Source organism: Miniopterus schreibersii (genome assembly GCF_964146895.1).
Source record: "Miniopterus schreibersii genome assembly, chromosome: 7".
NCBI classification, from domain to species: Eukaryota; Metazoa; Chordata; class Mammalia; order Chiroptera; family Miniopteridae; genus Miniopterus; species Miniopterus schreibersii.
In genome coordinates, this window is record NC_138108.1 from 75960658 (window position 1) to 75985284 (window position 24627).

At 51.1% G+C, this 24627-nt stretch overlaps 1 protein-coding gene across 2 annotated transcripts in view; it reads left to right on the top strand.

Moving 5' to 3' along the window:
* The window catches only part of STEAP3 (STEAP3 metalloreductase), a gene marked incomplete at its 5' end in the record, with an annotated part of 43936 nt that overhangs the window by 11482 nt on the left and 7827 nt on the right, over window positions 1–24627 (top strand). For both annotated transcript variants that reach the window (XM_081142691.1, XM_081142692.1), the window contains 3 exons: window positions 15024–15523; window positions 17150–17677; window positions 24242–24406. In XM_081142691.1, the coding sequence (XP_080998817.1) occupies window positions 15024–15523; window positions 17150–17677; window positions 24242–24406 (1193 nt within the window). The remainder of the gene's footprint in view (window positions 1–15023; window positions 15524–17149; window positions 17678–24241; window positions 24407–24627) is intronic.

A 24627-nucleotide genomic window follows, 5' to 3' on the forward strand; every position in this document is an offset into this window, starting at 1 on the left:
AGCAGAGCACTCTGCAGGACTGTGTAGACACATAGCTGCGGAGGCCACGCAGGCCCCTGCGCTCCGGGAGCTTAGAGTTTGACTGGGAAGCTGAGTGATGATACGAAACTCGAGCAGGCCGCAGATGAGAGTCTAGGCTCGGAGCAGAGCACAGCAAATGTGTAAACAAGAGAGTTGTAAGGGGTGGGTTTGGGAGTTTTCAAGTTCATTGTTTTACTTAATCATGACAACGAAGGAAAGTCACCTGCCCAAGGTCACAGGGCTGGTACATGGCCAAACCTGAATTCATACCCAGGTCTGTCTAACTAGATCCACCAGCGAGCACAGGTGCTTCTCTGAATTCAGACAAGGGGAGCTGGTTGTGGGCCTCTGGAGGCTGGGGAGTGCCTAAGTGCCCAAGACTCAGGCTGGCTCTTCAAGGAAGGGGGGTTTGGATGGTCAGGAGGATGCCAAGACTTGAGGTGGAGGTAACAGCATTGGCAGAAGTGAGGAGCAGCAGGGACCAGAAGGAGAGGGTGGAAGATGAGCTCAAGAGCCAGTGCACACACTGGACTGTGCTGGACTCCGGGGGGATTAAGACCACCTCTGCCCACAGGAGGTTTCTGTCTAGCAGAAGAGACTACATGGGGGCCCCGGCAGGCAGAGAACCACGTGGACCCTGTTCTATTGTAATAACAGAGTAAACCTGTCTGGAGCTTGTGGTATATATTCTGGTTATCAAACGCCTAGGGTTACTCAGAGCTACTATTTTCCAAGATCACCAGTTTCAGACAAGTTGAAAACAATCGAATGCTTGTCCTAAGACTGAATTTGGCTTAATTTACGTTAATAATACAAAAGCCTCCAAACCGCTAGCCTCCCTTTGTGCTCTGGGTGTGGCCTCCAGTCCAGTGGGCAAGCCCCCAGCCACAGGCAGTGTGCTCTGCCTGGGACAGTGCTGTCTCCTGTCACCCCACCATGTGCACTGACTAGCAAGTAAAGACAGCCAGGAAGCCTTTGTTGGCACAAAATGCAGAGAGAATTATTACTAAGCATGTGACGGCCACAGTGATTGCAATAAATTACCCCCACAGCAATTGATAAATTGCCACTTTCTGTAGCCATTGTTTGGCTTTGTATCCTAAAGCGTAAACGCACCTCCCCTCTCTCCTTCTGTCTCTCTCTCTCCCTCTCTCTGTCTCACACAAACTGTAGTGAGGCAGTCTGTCCTGCCTTGGATGACATTCCTTTTATGCATCCTGAGTTCTGCTGATTGTCCTGCCTTGGTTGCTGTAGCTAACAGGCTTGAGTCTGAGCCATTACTTATCACCAGTGAGGTTTCTTCCTGTGGAGCCTGGACTCTCGCAGTATAGTGTGTAACGATCAGTCACCCCTCCAGGGCTTAGCATGGGGCCAGGAGCCGGGTGCAGGCTGAGCAGGTGGCAGCCCCGCTGTCCCAGCCCCTGGGAGGTCCCTCGCCTTCCGAGGGTCAGCTGGAGGCCTGCCTTCAAAACAAAAGTCAGGCTGCCCACAGGTCAGAGGGACACCCGGGCAAAAAGGGTGGCCTGGGACACAGTGGAGTTGTCAGGACTGGCTCTCAGACCCTTAAGTCGGCCAGATGTTGTGCCAGCCTGTGACTGGTGCATTAGGGGTTAGAGCACAGGCCCCGCCAGCCCCGGGCCCGCTCGCTGCACCCTGTCATCTGGGGGGTCCCAAGGACCAGAGCAGCGCAGCCTCAATTCAGGTGCCACTGTTTTGGGACTGGCAGCACAGAGCTCAGTATAATGAAGTTCTTGCCAAAATAAAATGGGAAATATCATCTAAACAGGAACTCAGACGCCTTGCCACAGTAAAGGGCTCAGGATTTATCACACACAGCGCCTTCGGCGAGCGAGCGCCCAGGCCTGCGGGGTCTGGTGTGTTAAAGGAAAGAGAAGTTAATGGGTAGGATGCATTTCTGGGGCAGCAGGCCCCCTGGGAACTGTAAACTTTATTTATCGGTAACCATTTCTGGGTTGGTTTATCACAGAGCTGCTGTTGTAAGTAATCGAACCAGATTTTTCTAGAATGATTTGAAAATCTAGATGTTTGTATAAAGCCCTATAAATTATTCATTCACTTCTATTTTGCAAAGTGGTGTGGTAATAAACTTCTCTTTTCTGTCGGGCTGAACTCGCATGCATGTGTATTTTGTGTGAATCGGCTTATATGTGTGTGTTTGTGTGCCGGAGCTTTTTGTATTCTCCTTTGTGGAAACTTCTCAGCCTTTCTTTAAAAAATATAATGATTTTTTTATGATGTCTAAATAATAGTTCCAGGCAGTATTACAAGAAATATAACAGGAAAGTGTTTGTGAGAGTCCATCATAAAGGGAACATGCCCACAGAGAAAGTAGAAATGCACCAATTAAGATATGTGTGGCTATAGCCCAGCTTTTAAGCCCCAATTTGAGACCTGCATCCTTCCTCCTGCCTCAGCTCAGGTCAGCTGTGGGGACAGGGTAGGGCGGAGGACTCAGGTGGAGCCCCCTTCTAGCCTCCTGGACCCCTCAGCCTAAGAGGGAGGGCCTGCCATGGTTTGGAATCCAGGATAGAGGGTGGCCCCAGATTTGCAGAAACAATGAGAATGAGAGGCTAGAAAGTATGAGTTCGGGCAGCTCAGCAAGGCGAGGGATAGCCCAGAAGAAGGGAGCAGGCCACCCGAGAGCCCCACGTGGACCAGGTAACCTGCTATTACTCTTGCCCATGGCAGTGAACTGCCAGCCCTCACCACCCTGGAGGCAGCTTGAATGCAAGGACTGGGTGGGACTAGGGCAAGAGCTAACTTTGGGGCCTTAAAGAAGTCCTAGCTGAGCCTCAGTTTTCTCATCTGCAAAATGGAGGTAATGATAGCCTTCTACACATCAAAGCGGAGTGTGCAATTCCACAGTCAAGATTTCTCCATGTGAGTCTGACCTCGCCTCATAGTGACTTCTCTTGTGACTCCTCATGACTGCAGATGTGCCACGTGCCAGACACTGGCTGAGTGCCAGGATGTGACTCGCCCACTGCCTCTCTTCAGGGGAAGGTGCCTTCACAGCCCAGGGAAAGCCCAGGATTTCTACTTGGAAGCAGGAACTAGGGGACTTCCCTGAAAGCGACTTTCATTGGTTGGAGGGAATGGACTTTGCAGGCAAAAAGATTAGGTCTATGGCCTTAGCAGTAAAAAGCCAGAGGCTTAGGTGTGGTGGCCACTGACGAGCCCGAAGACCAGGCAGGACGCCCATGGGAAAGGCCAAGGGGGCCACCTGCCAGTGACCGCAGCTGGGCCTCACCTGTCCCTGGATACCTTCCTGATGGAGGGTACCCCCCGACTCAGAAGCCCATGGCCCAGGAGCCACTGACCCAGCATCCCTGCAGCCTCCTTCCGGGGGCGCTCACCTACCAGGCTGCACCCTAACGTGCGTTGTCCGATTTTCCACACCACCAGTGCTGCATGAGTCCTTTGTGTTTTTCTGTGTATTTGCAGAGTTTAAGTACATCTGTGTACTAGTAGTCTTCTATGGTATTAAGTTCATCAAACAGGAAAGTGCCTGGCCAGGTCTAGCAATGTTGCCAGGCTGCAGTAGGGATTAGAAACTCATAGTATTTCATCACCACTGGGTACGGGAGGTTCTGGGAGAAAGTGAGGTTCTGGGAGAAAGGCCTGGACTCACAGCACACTCTGCCTTCAGCCACAGAGTCTAGCAGTGAAGTCATTCAAGCCACAGACATTGATTGAGCACCTTTTGGTGCCAGGCCCAGGCGAGTTGCTAGAGACACGGAAATGAGTAAGCAGTGGCCCCTAGTTCTGTGGGGTGGCAGACAAGCGACCCAGTGTGTGTAATCATTGGTAACGTGACAGAGTGCAGAGTGAGTCCCAGAGTGAACAGGCCCAGGAGGAAGCCAGGAGGTGCTTCCGCGGCTCCCTGGACCAGCCTTTGAGCTCAGGGACTCTTAAAAAGTCGGAGTTGTGCACGGAGCTGGCACATGGCAGAACTGGTCATGATTGGAAGTAGTGGCATGAGTTCCCCCTCCAGCAGTTAGAGTGGAGGCTGACTTCCAGACCCTAGGAGTCCAGAGGTCACTGAGGGTTAGGGGGATCCTCCTTCCCCCCTCAGAGGCTTCCTGGAAAAGGTGGTCCATCAGCTGGGCAAAGCAGGAAAGCATGCATCCCCAAGCCCAGGAGTTGGACCATGTGAGGCAGCTGAGCTCCTTGGCAGAAGCCCCTGGATCCCCTGCAGAAGCTCCTGGAGCAGAAGCCCCTGTGTGGCTTGGCTGCCTCTGCCCTGTTCCCTGCACCCACTCCTCCCCTTACCCAGGGGCAGGGCTTCCATCCCAGATTCTGCAAACCTATACCATGACAAAGGAAGGGGGGACAGCTATAGCCCACAAAACCTATCTGGTTCCAGGGTCTGCAGCTCCAAGTGGCCTTGGAAAGAAAGAAGCCACCCAAACCCAGCCAGTGAGGCTGCAGATTCCGCTGCTGCGGCCTGCTAGCCTCCAGCCTGGCTAGATTAACCAGCCCAGAAGGAGTGGGCTGCCCCCACCCAACTGCCAGCTCCCTGACCTCACTGGGTAGAGGTTGGTCACTCCTCCCTGGCTCCCACAGCTCTGAGCAAGCCATTCATTAAGCACTAATCCTTGCTGCAGTGTGTCTCCAGCCTTTTCCCCAAGAATCCCAAGAGGCCAGGCTGCCTTCTGGCCACCTGCATAGCCCCAGTGCTTTGCTCCCTGCTGCATACACAGTGGGTGTACAGGGAATAACAGTTGAGGAAATATTTCAGATGAGGATTGTCAGGATCAACTATTGCCTAAAACTGCACAGGCTGTGCACTGCACAACCCCAGAGGTTCTGCTCACGTGGATTACAATGTAAATGGCGCCCCCTCTGGTTGTGCAGCATGGGGATCATGGGCCGTAAGCATCTTCATTGCCTCAAGCCCCTGGCCCTGGTGCTGACCACTGGGCCTCCCTCCTTCCCCTTCCCAGCCAGCACTGACCTCCATCCTGCCTAGTGATGACCTGTTCCGGTGAACAGTTCTAGGCCCAGCCATCACATCGCAGTAGTGAATGAGTTCTGGATATAGAGTCAGGCCATCTGAAATTTTGGTCATCTGGGAAACTCGATCTTCCCTGAGGATCTCCCTAGTTGGGTGTTGAGGGGCTCCTGGGTCCCCAGGATCTGTATAGTCTCCCCATGCCACTCCTCTGTTCTCCCTCAGCCCACTGTGAGCCTGATGATCCACACACAGGAGGGGAAGGGGCTATGAGAGCGTCCTTGTGGTGTTTGCCTCATTGGCTCAGCGAACTGCCTTCTCCCCAGAAAGACCCAGCTCTGACCCTCAGGACCTAGAGGAACACTGATGCTGGCGGGGGTCCTGGGGCTCAGGGAGGGCTTTAGGACGAGGCCGGCTGGGAGGGACCTGAGTGTGAGAACCCAGGAAAAAAGCCGAATATGGAGTGGTTCTTGCAAATGACTGGTTAATTCATTCACTCCTCGAAGACCTTCATTGAGCATCTATTGCAGTGGTTTCAAAGTGTGGTCCTAGAACCAGCAATATCAGAGATTCTGGGGATGGAGCCCAGCAACACTTTTAACAAGCCCCCCAGATGACTCCAGTGCAGCTCAGGTTTCACTTAATGTGTTCCAGACACTGGACCAAGTGCTGGGGTTGCCAAGTGAGCTCAACTCCATTCCTCCCTGGTGGAGCTTGGAGTCCAGGGAGGAGGCAGATAGGAAAGAGAGAAATACTGTCAATGGGAAAGAAAAGGGGCTGCTCTCAAGGGGTGTGGAGGCAGAGAGGCAGCTGACATGGGTTTGACTCAGGGCTGGGGGTCCTGGCAAGGAAGGGTGGCTTGGAGACCCCATGGCATGAGGACTGTCCTTGAGCCACATGTTGGGACTAGCAGCATCTAGAGGGCTCACGGAGCCCATGACCTAATCCCAAACACCCTGGTGCCCTACCACTGACCACTAACCTCCCCCTACTACACCGCCCCACCTGTCCCACCGCCCCTCTCCCCACCCTGAGTTCCAGACAGCAGCAAGTCAGTTCTTTCGGTTGTCCTGATGGGAAATGTGTGCGAACCTCAGGGCCATTATCTCAGTGCACATTTTTAGAAAATTTTAGAGCAAGTTTTCCATTCAGCAGGAAACACCATGTATTGATTTAAGAGCATCTATTTCTGCTTCACACAGACAAAAGGGTTTTAAAATTTTTAGGCAGAGAGGAACAAAATGGAAAATGAGTGAATTTAATAGCTTCAGACTATAGCGCTTGCCTTATCTCGTATACTCTTACTATAGCTCGTTATGCTAATAACACTCTCTTGTACACATAAGGAAACTGAGGCTTACAGAGCTAAAGTGACTTGGTGAGGCCACCCAGCTCATAAGTGGTAGGGCTGAAATATGACCCAGCTGCCTCCAGGCCTGTGTCTTGCTGACTTATGTTGCAATTTCCAGAGGCGACTTCTGCTGAGTCAATCCTGCACATGCATGTGTTTTCCTGAGCCCACGCTCTGTGACTGCGTCATGGGGAGCAGGCCTGGCCTGGCTGGCTTTACGCCTGATTAAGGAGGGGATGAGTTGGGTGGGGAAAGGGGAATGACTTGGACCTAACGCCCCACCTAGCAGCTTTGCAGCTGTGTGCTAGTTTCCAGATTTGCAGCTGTGTGCTCTGTAAACCCTCAGCCACTTAGGTAATGGGCCAGTGATGCCTTCCTGCACCCTCCTAGCAGTGCACATCTGCCTTGTTCGTTGATCCACCCTGGGAACTGGAAAGGTTGGCCTCAGGCCTCAGCATCCTTCTCTGCCAGCCGTCCCATGTGGCCCTGGAATGACTATCTGCTTGCGTGAGGTGAAGTACAGAGAAGTGGCTGTGTGAGCAAAAGCTGCAGGGCCCACTCAGAAGCTGAGAGGACTACTTAGCCTATTGTGCCAGCTCCCCTACAACAATAGTTAATAGTGTTGAGTTCATAAGCCTCACTTTTCTGGAGATCGTGGGGCTTAGAAACCTCGAATATGTGGAAAACTGCTAGGAAATAACTTGGGAAGACTGTAGAACCACCAACATGGGTGTCCAAAATCCATGCATTAAGCTCATGAAGAAAAAGCACGTTTGGGGTATTATGAATATGCTACTAGGAATGTTGATATACACATTTTTTGTGGACATATGTTTTCATTTCCCTTGAGCGTATATACCTGGGAGCGGAATTGCTGGGCTACGTAGACACTCTTTAACCCTTGAGGCACTGTCAGACTCTTCCACAGTGGCTGCACCGTTTGATATCCCCACTAGCAGTGAATGAGGGTTTTGATTTCTCTATATCTTCACCAACACTTGCTATTTTTTCTCTTTTTGATTATAGCATCATAGTGAGTGTGAAGTGGTATTTCACAGTTTTAATTTGCATTCTCCTGGGGCTAATGATGTGGAGCATCTTTTCATGTGTTTGTTGACGATTTGAATGTCTTCTTTGGAGAAATGTCTATTCAAGTCCTTTACCCATTTTTATATAGGTTGTCTTTTTTAATATTTACCTTTTTAATTTTTATTTATTGATTTTAGAGAGAGGAAAGGAAAGAGAAAGTAACATCAGTTTGTTGTTTCACCCATCCATGCATCCACTTGTTGATTCCTATATGTGCCCTGACCAGGGATCGAACCCGAAACCTTGGTTGTTTCGGAACAACGCTCCAACCAACCTAGCCACCCAGCCAGCGCTGTCTTTTTAATATTTAGTTGTAAGAGTTCTTTATGTATTTAGAAACAAGTCCCTTATCAGATACATGATTTGCCAAATTTTTGTCCCATTCTGTGGGCTGTCTTTTCACTTTCTTGATGGTGTGTTGCCTGTATTTCTTGTTCACAGCAAATTAGCAAGACCTGGGGGGTGGGGGACTTTAAGAGGCAAGCAGGCTCGGTGATGGAAGGAGACTTGACGTGGGGTGGTGAGCACACAATACAGTGTACAGATGATGTGTTATAGAACTGTGCACCTGAAGCCTGTATAATTTTGTTAACCAGTGTCATCCCAATAAATTCAATAAAAAGGAAAAAAAAAAAAACGGCAAAGAGGCAGACAGAAAGCTGTGATAAATGTCCTGGCGACAAGGGAGGATATAAACCTATAAGCAGGTTCTATAAAAACAGAAGACAAGACCCAAGAACATCCCCTCTTGTGGCTTGTGCGATCCCTGCGTTGTGCGTGAGGATCTGACTGCCTTTTCTTGGAATAGACACTGCATTTTGAAAGGATTTCTGTCCCCAAAGGACAGAGTAAGTTCCGAGTAAGGTCCAGGGATGTGAGCCTTCAGTCAGAAATATGCAGGGACCCCTATCATGTGCCAGCGGTATAGCATGACGCAAACACAGTGACCCCTGCCCTCCCAAAGGTGACGGGGGTGGGAAGGCAGACAAGGCCGGGTGCCACCAGGCAAGGACTTCAGAGAAGCCTCCGGCCGCAGAGCAATGCTCCAGGTATGCACAGCCCTCGGCCACCCTGTGCCCGCTGAGGGCAGCTGGGCAGCTCTTGGCATTCTTATTCTTCAGATAAGGAAACTGAGGCTGGAGAGATAGGGCTTGTGGTGTCTCCAGGTGAGGAAATCATTCGGGAAGAATCCACCTTCAGCCTCGCAGGTTGCTCCTTCTAACCGTACACTTTTTAGGCTTAAGAAAAGCCGCCCAATTCCCCCTTTTGAAGTCACTGCCCTCTTCTCAGGAGACCTCGTTCAGTTTCCTCCCATGCCTGGCACTCTCTTTGGGCACAGTTCTGAAGAATGGCTGTGAATTCCGCAGGGATTAAGAAAACTTAGAGCTTCCATGTGTATTTAAATTTTAACTTTATCCCTTCACATTTTATTTATATATGATTTATTTTGTATATAACATTAGAGTGCACAAATTATAAAATTTAAATATATTTAACTTATAAATAAACATAGCAATAACAGGAATGTATCCTCCAAATTTAATTTTACTACCAGATAAAATTGAAAAATAAAGTTTGAAGATAACTGTGAGCCTCGTGAGGACAAGAACTGTGCCCTGTTCTTCTCTCGGTCCCTGAGGACAGCCAGGCCAGAAATGTTAGCTCCGTCACCCTCTGCCTGGGGGAGGGGGTGGAAAGCACTCTGTTTGGCCTGCAGGCCATCTCTCCATCTAGCAGCAAGGTGCCACAGCCAGCCGCCCTCTGTCCCCACCAACATCCGACCCCACAGTGACCCCTTCCTGACGGCTGCCTGCCCAGTCACCTCAGTCTGAGGTTGTCTGCTGCCCCCTCAGAAGAGGCTGCAGGGCTGCCCACCACCAGTGGCCTGCCCGAGAGCTGGCAGGAGCTGGCAGGCAGGCCCATGGGCCAGGCATGGCTCCCAGCCACAAACAGCCCGTGTCACGGCTCTGCTGGGAAGTGGGAGGGGGTCGGTGAGCCTGGGCAGAGACCCAGAGGGGCAGGAGCTGTGGTTGGTGCCATCCTGCATGCCCAGTCTCGGTGGGTCTTTGCTGGAAGCTTGGGAGGGAGAGGGGCAGGTCTGTGGATGAGCTGCAGGCCTCGGCCCACCCAGCAGCAATTTGATCCCCTTGGCCTCCCTCCGTCAGACCTGTAAATAGAACAGCCAGGGAGCCAGGGCAAGGCAGGGTTAGTCCACGCCAGCCGCAGGCCTTGATCTGGTCTCTGGGAGAGCAAAAGAATTTTGAGACGTGACCACTGCCCACGAAGCACCTCGGAGAACAGCACGTACACACACACTCGCACACGTACCAGTCAGAAGGGGGCTCTGAGCCAGCACGGATTTCCTCGTGTCATCTCACAGCAATTAGTGTCCCCATTTTAAAGATTTTTATTTCATTGGTGGCTTAACATGACTAGATAGACATGCAACTGCGTTAGATGAACTTAAGGGCACTGCCGTCCCTGATACCTTGCCTTTCGGCATCGGCCTGCTAGTGTCTGAAATTTCCCACTTTTCTTTTATCCTTACTCCAGGATATTTTCTCTGTTGATTTTTAGAGTGGAAGGAAGAGAGAGGAGGGAAAGGGAAACATTGATTCTCACATTAACTGGTTGCCTCCCGCATGGGGATGAAACCTGCGACCCTTCAGTGTGCTGGCTGATGCTGTAACCATCGGGCAACACCGGCCGGGACAAGTGTCCCCATTTTTAAGGCCAGGAGACTAAGGCTGAAAAGCGCCCAGCTAGTAAGTGATGGAGTGCCTGTGATTTGACCACAGCACTTGCCCCCGTGTCAAAACTGCAGGAAAAAGCGCCCCTGGGGTGGAGGCCTCCCCAGAAGGCACTACCACCTGGCTGGTTCCTGTCCTAAGGACCAAATTTTGATGGCAAGAAGCACATTAGAGGTGCTTTATGTTTCATTTCCATTCATCCTGCACAGGGCCCCTGAGGACCGTACTCCTGGGACTTTTCATAGATCCCTAAACTGCCCCGGTGGTGGGGCTCGGAGAGGATCTGATGTCCCGAAAGCCACCCAGAGAGGCTCAGAGATGCTCCCATGTCTCAAGGCCAGTTTGCGGCAAAGCTAGGCCCTGTCCCAGACCCCCAGCCCCTGCCATGGCTTTTCTCTGTGCAGTTGCCTCTGTCTCAGCTCCCCCCAAAAGAAGAAAATACCGAGTCAGGTTCTGAGCACTGAGCACAGCCTCAAGAGCCAGCTCCAAACAGTTCCTTCCCACTCTCCATGCTAAGTCTGGGGTTAAACACACGCAGCATTCAAAGCCTGGGTCTCGTCTCTTTTCCTTCCCGGGGGTTGGGTTTTGCTTTGAGTCTGTAAACCATTGGGGTTCTTCAAGGAGCAGCAGATGCCATGTATGCCACGAAGCCCAGCCTGGCTTCCCCTCCTGAAGTGCCTGCCTCCTGGGCTCCACTGTGCCGCCCTGTGTTCCGTCCTGGGCGGGTGTGTCTTATCATATACACACACGCACACGCACGCACACCATCGAAAACCAGGCTGTGAACCATCTGAGGCGGGACCACGTCTTACCCATCTTTGTGCTCCTCGGGTGTTCACATGGTAGTTACTCAGGAGACAGGAGAGAGGAGAAAGCGAACGGAGATGGTGGAGAGGATTCGGTCCAGGAGGGGGCCTTCTTGGGCTCCTCCAAATTGCTAGCAAATGTGGAGAAGACAGTCTGCAGGCCTCGCTAAGGTCACTTTCCTTCCTGGTAAGGGCAAAGCTGGGCCCAGGGCTGGTGTCTCCAGGTGGCTGAGGCAGTGGCTGGGAAAGATGTGAGTCTATCTATTCCCACCTTGACTGAGCGCAGGGGACACTGGAGTCCCAGGAGGTGGCTTTACATTCACCTTAAGCCAAATCCCTAAGCTGGCCTGGGAGCCTGAGGCCACCTGCACAGCCCCTCTTCCCCACAGCTGAGGAGGTGCCGCCAGGGTCTTCTGCATCTTTCCTTTGCCTGTCCCTGCTGCTGGGACCGAGCTTGCAACCAGTATTTGTGTCATAATAACAGTCCCACATCTACTGAGTGTTTATTGTGTGCTTGGCGACCACTGTCCTAAGTGTTTTACAAATACTGGCTTACTTATTCCTACCTCCCCATAAGGAAGATGCTCTGATCGTCTCCTTTTCATAGCTGGGGAAACTAAGGCACTGACAAGCCCAAGGTGACATAGCCAGCATGTGGCAGCCAGAATTAGAACCTGGGCAGTCTGGCTCCAGAGCCCCCTCCCCTCAACCCCTACACCCATTAGTCTGTTTTTATGCCAGTACCATACTATTTTGATTACCATAGCTTTGTAATATAGTTTGCAATCAGGAAGTGTGATGCCTCCAGCTTTGTTCTTTTTTTTTTTAAAAACATGTCTTTATTGATTTCAGAGAGAGGAAAGGAGGGGGAGAGAGAGAGACAGAAACATCAATGATGAGAGAGCCATTGATCGGCTGCCTAGCCCACAACCCCGGGCATGTGCTCTGACCAGGAATCGAACCCCAATCTCCTGGATCCTAGGTTGATGCTCCACCGCTGAGCCACGCCCAGCAGGGCTCCAGCTTTGTTCTTGCTCAAGATTGTTTTAGCTATTTGTGGTCTTTTGATAGAGATTGCTTTGAATTTGTAGATCACTTTGGGTAGTATGGACATTTTAACAATATTCTTCTGATCCATGAACATGGACACATTTCCATTTATTTGTGTTTTTTCATTTTCTCTCATTAGTTTCATAGTTTTCAGTGTGCAGATCTTTCACTTCCTTGGTTAAATTTATTCCTAAGTTTTTTTTTTATATTTTTGATGATATTATGAATGAAATTTCTTAAAATTTCTTTTTCAGGTTGTTCATTGTTAGTGTCTAGAACTATAACTGATTTTTGTATATTGATTTTTGTATCCTGCAACTTTACTGAATTAGTTTCTTAGTTTTAACAAATTTTTGGTAGAGTCTTTAGGGTTTTCTATATATAAGATCATGTTGTCTGCAAATAGTGACAATTTGAATGCCTTTTATTTCTTTTTCTCACCTGATTTCTCTGGCTAGGATTTCTGGTACTGTGTTGAATAGACGTGGCAGGAGTGGGCATCCTTGTCTTATCCCTGATCTTAAGGGAAAAGCTTTATACCACTGAGTATGGTGTGAGGAGTGCACTTGTCATACATGGCTTATATTATGTTGAGGTAATCCTCTTATACTTATTTTCTTAGAGTTTCTATCATGAAAGGATGTTCAATTTTGTCACATGCTCTTTTCTGTACCTATTGAGATGGTCATATGATTTGTATCCTAATTCTGTTAATGTGGTATATCACATTTATTGGTTTGCAGATGTTTAAACACCCTTGCATGCCAGGGATAAATCCCACTTGATCATGGTGTAGGATTCTTTTAATGTGCTGTTGAATTCTGTTTGCTAGTATTTTGTTGAGGATTTTTGCATCTATGTTCATCAGGGATATTGTCCTGTAATTTTCTTTTCTTGCAGTGTCCTTTTTGGTATCAAGGTAATGCTGGCCTCATAAAATGAGCTTGGAAGTGTTCCCTTCCGTTCAGTTTTTTGGAAGAGTTGTAGAAGGACTGGCATTAATTCTTCTTTAAATGTTTTGTAGAACTCACTGGTGAAGCCATCCAGGCCCCGGCTTTTTCTTTGTTGGGAGATTTTAAATTACTGATTCAATATCCTTACTCATTATTGACCTGTCAGGTTTTCTATTTCTTCATGACCTAGTCTTGGTAGACTGTATGTTTTAAAGGAATTTATCCATTTCTTCTGGGTTATCCAATTTGTTGGCATATAATTGTTCATAATGGTCTCTTATGATCCTTTGTATTTCTGTAGTATCAGTTGTAATTTCTCCTCTTATTTTTCATTTTGTTTATTTTCTCTCTCATCTTTTTTTTTTTTTTTCCTTTAGTCTCGCTAAAGATTTGTCAATTTTGTTTATTTTAAAAAAACAAAACAGGTCTTAGTTTTGTTAATTTTTTTCTATTGTTTTTGTAGCCTGTATGTCATTTATTTCCACTGTGGTCATTTTATTTCCCCCTTCTGCTAACTTTGCACTTAGTTTGTTGTTCTTCTTCTAGTTCCTTGAGGTATAAAGTTAGGTTGTTTGAGATTTTTTTTTTCTTTTTCTTAATATAGGCACTGAGCTATTAATATTCTTAGAACTGCTTTTGCTGTATCACATAAGTTTTGTTTCCATTTTCATTTGTTTCAAAATATATTTTTTTTTTATTTCCCTTTGTTTTCTTCTTTGACTCATTGGTTGTTCAGGGGTGTGTCCCTTAATTTCCACATAATTGTGAAGTTCCCAGCTTTCCTCCTATTACTGATTTCTAGTTTCATACTGTTGTGGTCAGAAAAGAATCTTGATATGATTTCAACCTCCTTCAATTTGTTAAGATTTGTTTTATGACCTGACATATGATCTATCCTGGAGAATGTTCCATGTACACATGAGGAGGTTGCAAGGCTGTCCAATGTTTCCATACTGATTTTCTGTCTGGATGATCTATCTATTGTTGAAAGTGGTATTGATGTCCCCTACTGTTACTGTATTGCTATCTATTTCTCCCTTCAGATCTGCTAATATTTGTTCTATATATGTAGGTGCTCCTGTTTACAATTATTTTAAATTAGTGATGAATTTAAGCAGTATTTGGAAAACTCTTTCACAATTAAATTTGTGCCATCACATTGGTCAGTATGAGTGACAAACTGTGAATACTGCTGTGGCTTGTTGCTTATATTCATGCATAAAGGAAATAGCAAATTAAAATATAATTTTTATAGACAATTATAATTTTTCCCAATAAGTTTATTATAAACTCCTGGTTCAAGTCCAGGTTTTCCTCCATTTCCACTCACACCTCAGGCTCAGTAAAGAAGATCCCAGGGCACCACCCAATCTCAGGACCCCGTTCAATGTCATGACCACCCCCACCCTACCCTTAGAGTGGGATTTCAGTATTTATTCATTAATTCAGCAAATCTTGAGCACCAGCCCTGTGACAAGTGGTGAGATCCAGATTCAAATAAGATGAAGTCCTTGCCTTCAAGCTGTTCAACATGTACTTAAGGAAGCATCATAGGTACTGTTCCAAAATGCAAACTTTAAACGAGCAGAGGAACTTGTCTACCCTTCCTGGTAATCAGAGATAGCACCCAGCAGTGGTGAGGTTGGGTTAAACAGTCACTCTGGATAGTGACACTGGCCACCACATGGTCCCTTGAAAAGAAGCACGGCATTGCACAGCATGATATTGGAAATTCCATTCCCTTCTTGCTCAGCACTCTCACTCTTGTAGATTTGTCCCAAAGAAGTAATTTAGCAGGAAGGACAAAGGGTGGAGATCAGAGGTCCCCCCCCTCCTCTTCCTGCATGTGTGCCCTCAAGAAGGGGCTCCGTCTCACCCAGCTTGCCCCTGCCTGCTGACACAGGTTAGCACTCATGAAGCCTGTTGGATGAATGTTTGACAACCATGCAGTTACAGTGAACAAGAGACAGGCGATAGGAAGGGCAGTCCAGGACCCTCCATTGACCAGGTCCCTGTTTTCTCTTCCAGCCACCAAAATGTCAGGAGAGATGGACAAGCCGCTGATCAGCCGTCGCCTGGTGGACAGTGATGGCAGCCTTGCCGAGGCCGCCAGCGAGGCCCCCAAAGTGGGCATCCTGGGCACTGGGGACTTTGCCCGCTCCCTGGCCACACGCCTGGTGGGCTCTGGCTTCAGCGTGGTGGTGGGAAGCCGCAACCCCAAACGCACGGCTGGGCTGTTCCCCTCAGCAGCACAAGTGACTTTCCAGGCGGAGGCGGTAGGCTCCCCCGAGGTCATCTTTGTGGCCGTGTTCCGGGAGCACTACTCCTCGCTGTGCGGCCTCAGCGGCCAGCTAGCCGGCAAGATCCTGGTGGATGTAAGCAACCCCACAGAGCAGGAGCACCTTCAGCGCCGGGAGTCCAATGCCGAGTACCTGGCCTCCCTCTTCCCCGCCTGCACCGTGGTCAAGGCCTTCAATGTCATCTCCGCCTGGACCCTGCAGGCTGGCCCAAGGGATGGGAACAGGCAGGTAGGTGCTGGGGGAGCAACGAAGGTAAATGGCTAGCTTTCCTTGAGGGCCTTGAGCATGCCGGGCTCTTCACGCTCCATTGTCTCAGCTCGTCTCACATCACTGCAAGGTTCATTTCACAGAGGAGGAAACTGAAGCTCAGGGATATCGATGAACTTGAGGTCCCACAGTTGGTGAGCTGAGATTTGAACTCAGTTCCTATGAATTTGAAATTCATATTCTTTTTTCGACAGTAACTCGACTACCTAGGAAACAAGGAAGAAAAGGCTGATGGCTTCCTTTTTGTGTTTAGAGTCCAGAAAGGAAGAAACTTTTCCTTTAGAATTGGACTCAGAAGGACAGTAACATGCTTATGTGCCAAACCCTGAGGAAGTGTGTCTGTCCCAAACTTTCATCCATTTATTCCAGGGCTTCCAAGAACTGAGTGGATTTCTCAAAATAGTCACTAGCAGGTTTTTCTGAGGCTGGAAAATGGCTCCAGAGAATGACCAGAGTGCGTGCAGTTGTTGGCAGGGGGAGCTCTTACCAAGACAAGGTCCTTTTTAATACCAAGAGGCCAAGCATTTTTCTGGAGGAAGGAGCCGGGAGCCACATGTGTTTGAGAACTTCCACCAATAAATTCAGCCCAGACGCCTCCCGTGCATAGCTCCATGCCAGGCTGTGGGGGAGCACACAGAGGCCACCATCCCTGTCTGTGGGGCCCTATGTGCAGCTTGCGCCTTAGGGCGCCTGTGTGTGGACAGGCCGGAAACTGGGTGAGTGTTGGGTGGCGGGGCTTGGAGGAAACAGAGCTATCAGCGGGCTGGGGAAGAATTTGAGGTTGACTTTGGCCTTGGCCTTGCCCGCATCTTGTTGTTATGCAGCAGGGCCTTCTGCACTGAGACAACCTGCAAAGGCACAGACCTCAGTTTCCTCACCTGAAACATTGGGCCAGTAGTACCTACTATGGGCCTGAGCAGGCTGAGGGAGCGCAGGTGTAAGCCTGGCACACAGTGCGTGCGGAGTGGTGTCAGTAGACCACGCTGACCACAGCAGTGTCAGCACGGCCCGTGGAGAGTTTAGGGACTGAGAACACCGGTGTGCTTGCATGCGAGCTTGTACTGGGGAGCAATGGACCTTGAGGCTGGGGCTGGCTTGTGGAAGACCTGTGTGTCGGCTGAGGGCCGTAGGGGCCAAGGAACGTAATGAAAAGGGACACTTCCGGACTGAGGGGTAGAGGTGCACTCACGGCTACAGGTAAAGCCCAATTGCCGAGTGCTCCCCAGGGTAGACCACAGTCCTCGAAGCACCTGTTCCAAGGCCCGTGGGGGCTGCCCAGGTGGGCACTTTGCTGTGGAGGCTGGTAGAGCTGGGCAAAATGTTCACCACTAGGTGAGCCCCAGGTGCTCTTCCTGAGTAGTGGGCATTGGTGGCCCAGGGCCTGGGAGGCTACAAGGGGGCGAGGAAAGACCCCTGGCCTGGCTGTCACAGCCATCTCTGCTCCCAGCTATACCACTGACTGTCACCGCTGGCCTTGGTTTTTCAGCTGCTCCGTGGGGTAGGGAGTTTCGCCCTGATGCTCATGGGGCCCTGCCCATCCCAGTGGCCTGTGACCCTATCTGAGTCCCCTTCTCCTTCCCCCCACAGGTGCCCATTTGTAGTGACCAGCCAGAAGCCAAGCGCGTCGTCTCAGAGCTGGCACACGCCATGGGCTTCATGCCCGTGGACATGGGGTCCCTGGCCTCGGCCCGGGAGGTGGAGGCCCTGCCTCTGCACCTCCTCCCCAGCTGGAAGGTGCCAACCATCCTGGCCCTGGGGCTCTTCCTCTTCTTCTACACCTACAACTGCATCCGGGACGTGCTGCAGCCCTACGTGCAGGAGGGCAAGAGCAAGTTCTACAAGCTCCCGCTGTCCGTGGTCAACACCACGCTGCCCTGCGTGGCCTACGTGCTGCTGTCGCTGGTCTACCTGCCTGGCATGCTGGCAGCCGCCCTGCAGCTGTGGCGTGGCACCAAGTACCGCCGCTTCCCCGACTGGCTGGACCACTGGCTGCAGCACCGCAAGCAGATCGGCCTGCTCAGCTTCTTCTGCGCCGCGCTGCACGCCGTCTACAGCGTCTGCCTGCCCGTGCGCATCTCCTACCGCTACGACCTGGTCAACCTGGCCGTCAAGCAGGTACGGCCCACGGCGGTGCCCGGCACCAAGCCCGGCCACGCCCGTGAGTGCAGCCCCCCAGTCACGGTCCCGTGTGTCACCAGTCTCCTGTGGATTCTGCTCTCACCGGGCAGTGCCCACGTCCTGCTGTCCGAGATTTTGAGTATCAGTGAACAAACTATGAAAATCCCTATGCTCGTGGGCACAGCCCGGGCAGGGGAGACTTCACCACATCCAGCAGGAAGCCCTCAGGGGGAGCTGCCTGGCACATGTGAGGAGCAGCCAGGAGGCCCTGTGGCTGGAGCCGAGCGGCGGGGTGGTGGGCGAGGCCTGGCGGGTTGAAGCCAGCCCGGGGGAGCCTGGGAGGCTGAGGATGGGCTTCGGCCTTAGGCTCAGTACAACGGGGAGCCAGTGAGGGCTTTTGAGAAGAGGAGTGATGATCCACTTGCTGTTTTAACGGGCTCACTCTGGCTGTTGGTGGAGAATAGACAAGAAGGGGTTGAAGGCAGATGCTGAGAGGAGACTTAGGGGCTGTGCAGGACCCGGATGAGAAGCAGTGGAGGTCTGGAGTGGGGGCGGGACGGCATTGAAGTGGAGCACACAGACTTGCCGATGGACATGGGGGTGGTCAAAGGTGACTCCGAGTCTGGCCTGAGCACCTGGAGGAGTGGTGTTGTCATCAGCTAAGATGGTGAATGCTGCAGGAGGAAGATTTGGGGGGGCGGGGAGAGTAATGATTCATTCATTTAAGAAACCCACATGTTGCTCTTTTGCCATCAGGATTCCTGTGAAATGGGGGCTTTCAGGCCAAGCCAGGTAGCCACACAGGCAGCACCAGCCGGCACCTGCACGCACAGAGACAGGCCCCTGGTGCGCTCCTGGTTTCCAAGCTCACAGGGCCCAATTCTGAGTCCCAAGCTCAGGTCTGCAAATGACACAGTCCTGTAGTTCCTGCAGCCTGCTTAATTCTACCTCCAGTCCCCAGCCCCAGGACTGGTGTATGGGCCCAGCCCACTCCGGAACACTAGTCACCCAGCAGAGTTCGGCCCAGGTACCAAAGAGACACTTCTCATCCATCCCTTTCCAGCCCAGGGGAAATGTAGGGACTCTTGTGGGGCGGTTCCCTCCCCAGGTGCACCCACCACGCAGCCGTTCCCTCGGTGGCCGGACCACATCCCAGAGCAGGACCAAGAGGTGAGGCTGGGTCACTGACTGTGAGCCACAGACCTCAGCCCCCACTCATTCTCAACATCCCTGTGAGCAGCTTCTCAAATGCCCTCATCCTTTGCCACCCACGGACACCTGGCGGCATGCATCTGTGGGCTTGGGCTTTCATAAGAGAGGCGGAGAACACCAAACTTCAGGCAGAGAAGCTAGGTGCCTGCTGGAAAAGAGAGGAAGGGGAAAAATAAGTCACAAACCTTTAAAAAGAGTTTGCTGTGTTCCAGGTGCTGTTCTAAAGGCTTTACATCCCCTGTGTGAATTCGTTTTACCTTTATCTCATCCCTATAAGCCAGGTTCTGTACTACCCTTATTTTACATATGAGAAAACTGAGCCACAGAGAGGTTAAGTAACTTGATCAAAATCACACAGCCAGTAAGTGGCAGAACTGGGATTCAGATCCAGCCATTCTGATGTATGCTCATATCCATAGTGCTTTCTACAGGGGAAACAAGTCCAGATGGAGAGGAGTAAGTGATCCCAGAACTCAGGTCATTAATTCATTCATTCACTGAGCACCTACTCTCCCAGGTTCTGGGGTCACAGAAGGGACTAAAACTAGACAGTCTTGTCCCTTCCCTTGGCTGGGGTAGGAAGGCCTGGAAGGTCTAAAGGCCAGAGCCCTCAGCTCTTGTGCTAAAACATCACTGATGGTAAACCAAGACCTTGACCCTGAGCAAGTCACAGCCCCTCTTTTGTCCTCAGAGCCCTGATGTGTAGATCAAGGTCTCTTTTAGTGCTAATGTTTTTGATGCTCTTTGATGATATTTTCTTCTAAAAAGGGCGGCTCTGTGTGGTTCCTCCGGGACTGGCACAGTGTTTGCTGCCCAGGAGGTAGAAGATCTGACTGGCAGGCATTTTGGCAGTGGGTGGGGAAGAAAGTGATGCTGCTCCCTGAAGAGCCCAAGGCACACCCCTGCCCCCCCCACTCTCTCTCTAATGTTCTTTCTCTCAATTCTCCACCCAGGCAAGGCTCTCCTTGACAGTATGTTAACCTAGTGTTGCCATGATGCAAATACTAGGGCACAGGAGCGCATGCCAGGTAGTTTCCCCAAATTCCAAAGCCCTTTAGGGCTTGAGGCCCTGGTGGAGGTTGCCAGGCAACCATCACTCCCACAGGACTGGATCACTCTCAGAGGCAGCAAAGGCCTGTCACACAAAGGGGCTTAAACTTGTTCTGCAGAGTTCTGGAGGGCAGAGCCAGGGATGGTGTGGGTATGTCAGAGAGGGGCATTATTAGAGGAAGGTGGGGCTCTGACAGAGCAGAGCAGCCCAGCGGTGAGTCACCTGACCTGGAGGTGTTGAAGCAGATGTTAAGGTCCACGGGTCAGCCTTGTTCGCAGGCGCTGAGACTGGACATCTGAGGATGTTCTGCATTCAGCCCTTCGCAGCAGGGCCTCCAGGGTGCCTGATGTGCAGCTTTCCCATCCTGCCCTTGAGCCGCCCCTCAGGGCCTCCTGGTGGGTGCAGGCTCACTGTCCTGGCTGCCCTGCTGGGCCTTTGGGTGAGGAATCTAGTTAGGCAGGGCACAGGAGACATGGGGTTTCCTTTAAGCCCCTGAGTCTGAAGACTTGGAGGCAGAGCTGTATTCCAGCTGTAGAGCTGTATCCCAGCTGTAGACCTATATCTCAGCTGTAGACCTGTATCCCAGCTGTAGACCTGTATCCCAGGTGTAGAGCTGTATCCCAGCTGTAGACCTATATCCCAGCTGTAGACCTGTATCCCAGCTGTAGACCTGTATCCCAGCTGTAGAATTATATCCCAGCTATAGACCTGTATCCCAGCTATAGACCTATATCCCAGCTGTAGACCTGTATCCCAGCTGTAGACCTGTATCCCAGCTGTAGACCTGTATCCCAGCTGTAGAATTATATCCCAGCTATAGACCTGTATCCCAGCTATAGACCTGTATCCCAGCCGTAGACCTGTATCCCAGCCGTAGACCTGTATCCCAGGTGTAGAGCTGTATCCCAGGTGTAGACCTGTATCCCAGCTGTAGACCTGTATCCCAGGTGTAGACCTGTATCCCAGCTGTAGACCTATATCCCAGCTGTAGACCTGTATCCCAGCTATAGACCTGTATCCCAGCTGTAGACCTGTATCCCAGCTATAGACCTGTATCCCAGCCATAGACCTGTATCCCAGCTGTGGAGAAAACCTCTCTGACCATGTTTATTGACTGTATTATTACGGACAATAACCAATATTTGCAGTGTTTCTGATTTGCTTGTGCAGTTCCCTAGAAATGCATTTCAAGATCAAGATCAAAGAAAATATTTAACCAACACAGTTTTCTTCTCCCCTTCGCCTAGGTCTAGTCTAGGCTGTCAGAGGGAACTGTCTAAAGCTCACATTTACCATGTCACTGCTGAAAAGCTTTCAGCGACGCCGCACTGCCCTTGGGGTAGTGACAGACTGTTCACCCTGCAGCCTCCCCGTCTCCCGGCCACATCTCCCACTGCTCTTGTGACCCATCACATTAGGTCACATACTGTCCTACGAATGGACAAAGCTCATTCCTTTTGGCCTGGGCTCCCCACCCTGGACACCTTGACAGCCTGATAAACTCCTGTCCTTCCTTCAAAACTCTACCGCTTTCAGCGCCCCAGCTCATCTCCCTGCCACACTCATCTCTGTGAAATGCATGTTGTGCGCTTCTCTGATTTTTCTCATGCAGCACCTTGTGGCCAGTCATTTGCACGCCTGTCTTTCTCCTGACTCAGAGTTCGTGACCAGGCCTTCACGCCCGGGGCCCATGTTTGTGGCACAGGTTCCCACCCCGTGTTCACCGAGTGGCTGTTAACTTGGCCGCCACAAGCCAATACCAGGCATCTCTTAGGAGGAGTGCATGTAGAACCTGGAGCAAGAGCTAGTCCAACTGCCCAGTTCTCATTAGGAACAACGGCACCAGCCACTTACATTAATCACCTCGTGTGTGCCAGTCACGTGCCACTTGTGCCACAAACATCCTCTTTTTGGTCTTTCCAGTAACACAGTGAGGAGACAGTGTTGCCAGTAGCCAGGGTCCCATGACTGCCCCCAGGCAGAGTTGGGTTGGAATCCAGGCCTTGGGATTCTTCCCCCACTACAGGGTGCTCCTTCCACATCCTGCCTCCCCTTCTCCGGGCCTGCACCGCTCTCTTCCCACCCATCACCCACCCTTGGGATACGGAAAGGGGCTGATGTGTAGCCCCTGGCTCTCCTGGCCCTGGGTCCTTCAGGGTCTAACCTGCAGCCTACAGGGAAAGGAAATCCCACATGAATGCAGCCACCGTTTCGCCGTCTGCTGATGAACAGACCTCCTGTCATTCTCCATGTGGCCGCCTTGATTAGCTCTAGACACAGGAGAATTACTAGGGGCGTGGAGAGCTGTCAGGTCTGTGTTCCAGTCGTGGGTGACACTGGCCACTGGGAGCCTCGAGTCCAGCACTGGGTTCAGCAGGTTGAGTGAGAATCTCACAGGCTGTGGAAGGGAGCTGGATCCAGATCCTCCTCGGGCTCCAATCCATCCTCGGCTCCCTCCCCACCCCCTCTCCCGCCCCTTTCCAGCATCCTGCAGAGCAAAAGTGTTAGAGGAAAAAAACAAGACATTTTGCAAGCAACTGTGGTGTGTGTGATCATCCACACCCTGACTTGTGACATGAATGGCCTTATCTTACCAACATGCAGAGAGCAGCGACAGAGTGCTTGGAAAACAAACAGCCTGCAGCCAGGAGGTGACCCGGCGGTTGTAACGAGCTGGGGCCTGAGTAAGGCTTCTTGGGGCTCAGCTGCGCGGGCTCCACCTGCCCTCGGTGGGGTAACGTCAGCCACCTCTCTAGCCAATACTGATGTTGGCCTGTCCACTAGCAGCAGTCATAGGGTTTTAGACGTGACCTCACCCATTGCCCTCTGGGGCAGAAAGGAAGCCCAGTCACACGTAGGACTTGTGGTAAGGACGAGAAGCTGGGTCCCCAGACTCTTGGTTCTTTTGAGTCTTAAACACCAGAGCGAGCCAGCCTGCCCTTAAAGTTAGAACAGAGGCAGTCACTTTTCTCAAATTGCAGAAGTACCCAGCTGATGGCATTTTCTAGTTTTTTAAACTTTCTCTCATAAGCTCCTCAACCATTTTGCTCAGCCCACTAGATTAATTTTTAATGTTATATCTGGTCACTGGGCTTGGGTTATTTTTCCTGCTGAAATACTTTCTCAAAACCCTGTGTGAGTCATTCTGTTTTGCAAAGCAGAGGCCTGCCTGCTGATGCATCATCACATTTCCTAATGGACAGACTCTTCCTTGTTCTGCTGGTAGAATAAAGCACCAGCGTTTCATAGTGTTTCTCAGAGGACACCTCGACTTCCAGGAGCTCTGCTACCGGTCTCATTAGGAAATGGCAGTTCTAATGGAATGACCTTGCTAAAAGTTCCCCATGTGTCAGCCGGGCTGGGAGGGGGCTCAGCTGCAAAGACACTGGGTGGGTTGGGGGGGTAGAAACCTCCAGGCCCACATGGACCCTGATTTGTGTCCCTGGAGCTCGTGGGGAATCCCAGAGCTCTATGAGAGCGGATATCCTTGCCCTCTGCAGCCCAGGGCCCTGCACACAGTAGGTGCTTTATAAGTGCTCACTGGGGTGCTTGGTGAGTGCGTTAGTCACTGTTGCCTGGCAGTGGTAAGCCAAAACTACATGCATCTGACAGAACTGGGGATCTGGGTGGGAGGTGGGAGCTGGGGACATTAGTGTCTGTGTGTCTGTGAGCCCTGAGTGTAAGGCAGTGATGGGGGCTGGTTGGGGGACCAGGAAGGCAAAGGGTCGGGGAGCAGGCAGGCAGCAGAAACATGAGCCCATCTGACTGAGGGGATTCCCAGCTAGGAGAGCTTCTCCTTCCCTCCTTCGGGGTCTGAGGATCAGAAGCCCGGCGATATGGTCATGTTTGAAGGGTCTGCACGTCTTGTTGATTTCTCTGACTCTCACCTGGCTCATGTGACCATCCGGTTGGCTGGCAGGCAGATCTGTGAAAGCCACAGGGAGGGAAGGGAACCTGTGCCTTTGGAGCCAGATCGCCTGGGTCCTGATCCCAGCTCTACCATCTCCTAGCTAGCTGTGACCATGGGGAAGGTACTTCAGCTTTTCGCCTCATTTCCCTGTTCTGTAAAATGAGGGTAAGAGTGACCTCTGCTTCGTGGGGTGGTTGTGAGAATCAGATGATCCGATACCCAAGAAGAGCTTAGAGCAGAGCCGGGCACATGTTACGTGTGGTGGAAACATCAGCCCTTACTCTCTCATTAACCATTACTCTGTCTGGCATCCAAAGGTATCCACTCACCACATCCCAGAGCACCGACCATTGCCACCATGTTCATGGTTTCCTTCCTTCCACACCAGGTCTTGACCAACAAGAGTCACCTCTGGGTTGAGGAAAATGTCTGGCGGATGGAGATATACCTCTCCCTGGGAGTGCTGGCCCTTGGCACGCTGTCCCTACTGGCTGTCACCTCTCTGCCATCCATCGCAAACTCGCTCAACTGGAGGGAGTTCAGCTTTGTTCAGGTAAAGTAGGTGTGCCTGTTAGCCTCCCTGGCCTCGCCTCACCTCACCTCGTGTGCCAGCCCCTTCCCCTTGGCAAACTGCCTGGGTTGTGATAATCCAGACAAGACAACCACTGGGTCAGAAGCCAGGGGCTTCCAGGCCCACCCAAGCCCCCGATAAAGGGCTGCCCGAGACAAGCTCAGCCTCCTGACATCTGGGGAGGCCAGATATAAGCTTGTGAA